We start from the raw sequence: 586 nt of genomic DNA on the forward strand, positions 1-586 counted from the left end.
TTATTTGTAACTTTTTTCTTATAAATAAATAAGTTAAGCATTTTTCAATTAAATTAAAATATCTATGAAATATATAGTATAGTATTTTAACGACACAACTATTGGTAGAACTGAAATGGATCAGAACGGACTTCATGATATTCAAAAATGGAATTAAGTTCTAGCTTACGACGATTTCACGTTGTTCATGAAAAGATCAGAAATTCAAGCTTGAAATTTATGACATAGTATGTACACATATATACATTAAAAAAAAGTATGAATTTTAAATGAACAGTTTTAAACTAAAATATTGAAAAGAATTCTATAATTAAGAAGTATTTATTATACTTACGAATGGCGGTTAAAAATGTACGGAAACGTACACGTGCACCGTTGCAGAAATCAACGCAACAAACGTTAAAAAACAAAGAACAGCAAAAGCAAGTAACTTCAGTTAATGAAAAAGACAAAAAAGCATTTGTTATTGCTCAAGAAATTAAATTTGCTCGATTATTATCAAGTAACAATAAAATAACTCGAAATAGAGTACTAAAAAATTTAAAGAAATGGTTGACAGTCCGTGGACAAAGTTCTTTTTGTAAGA

General features: G+C 26.5%; 1 protein-coding gene across 1 annotated transcript in view; it reads left to right on the forward strand.

Annotated features, from left to right (window-relative positions):
• Window positions 1-336: 336 nt before the first annotated feature.
• LOC108578977 (ribosomal RNA processing protein 1 homolog) overlaps window positions 337-586 on the forward strand; it is a 2,813-nt gene continuing 2,563 nt past the window's right edge. Inside the window, exon 1 of the mRNA XM_017942405.1 lies at window positions 337-580. Within this exon, the coding sequence (XP_017797894.1) occupies window positions 337-580 (244 nt within the window). The remainder of the gene's footprint in view (window positions 581-586) is intronic.

This window comes from Habropoda laboriosa, unplaced genomic scaffold (assembly GCF_001263275.1).
Source record: "Habropoda laboriosa isolate 0110345459 unplaced genomic scaffold, ASM126327v1 scaffold14, whole genome shotgun sequence".
NCBI classification, from domain to species: Eukaryota; Metazoa; Arthropoda; class Insecta; order Hymenoptera; family Apidae; genus Habropoda; species Habropoda laboriosa.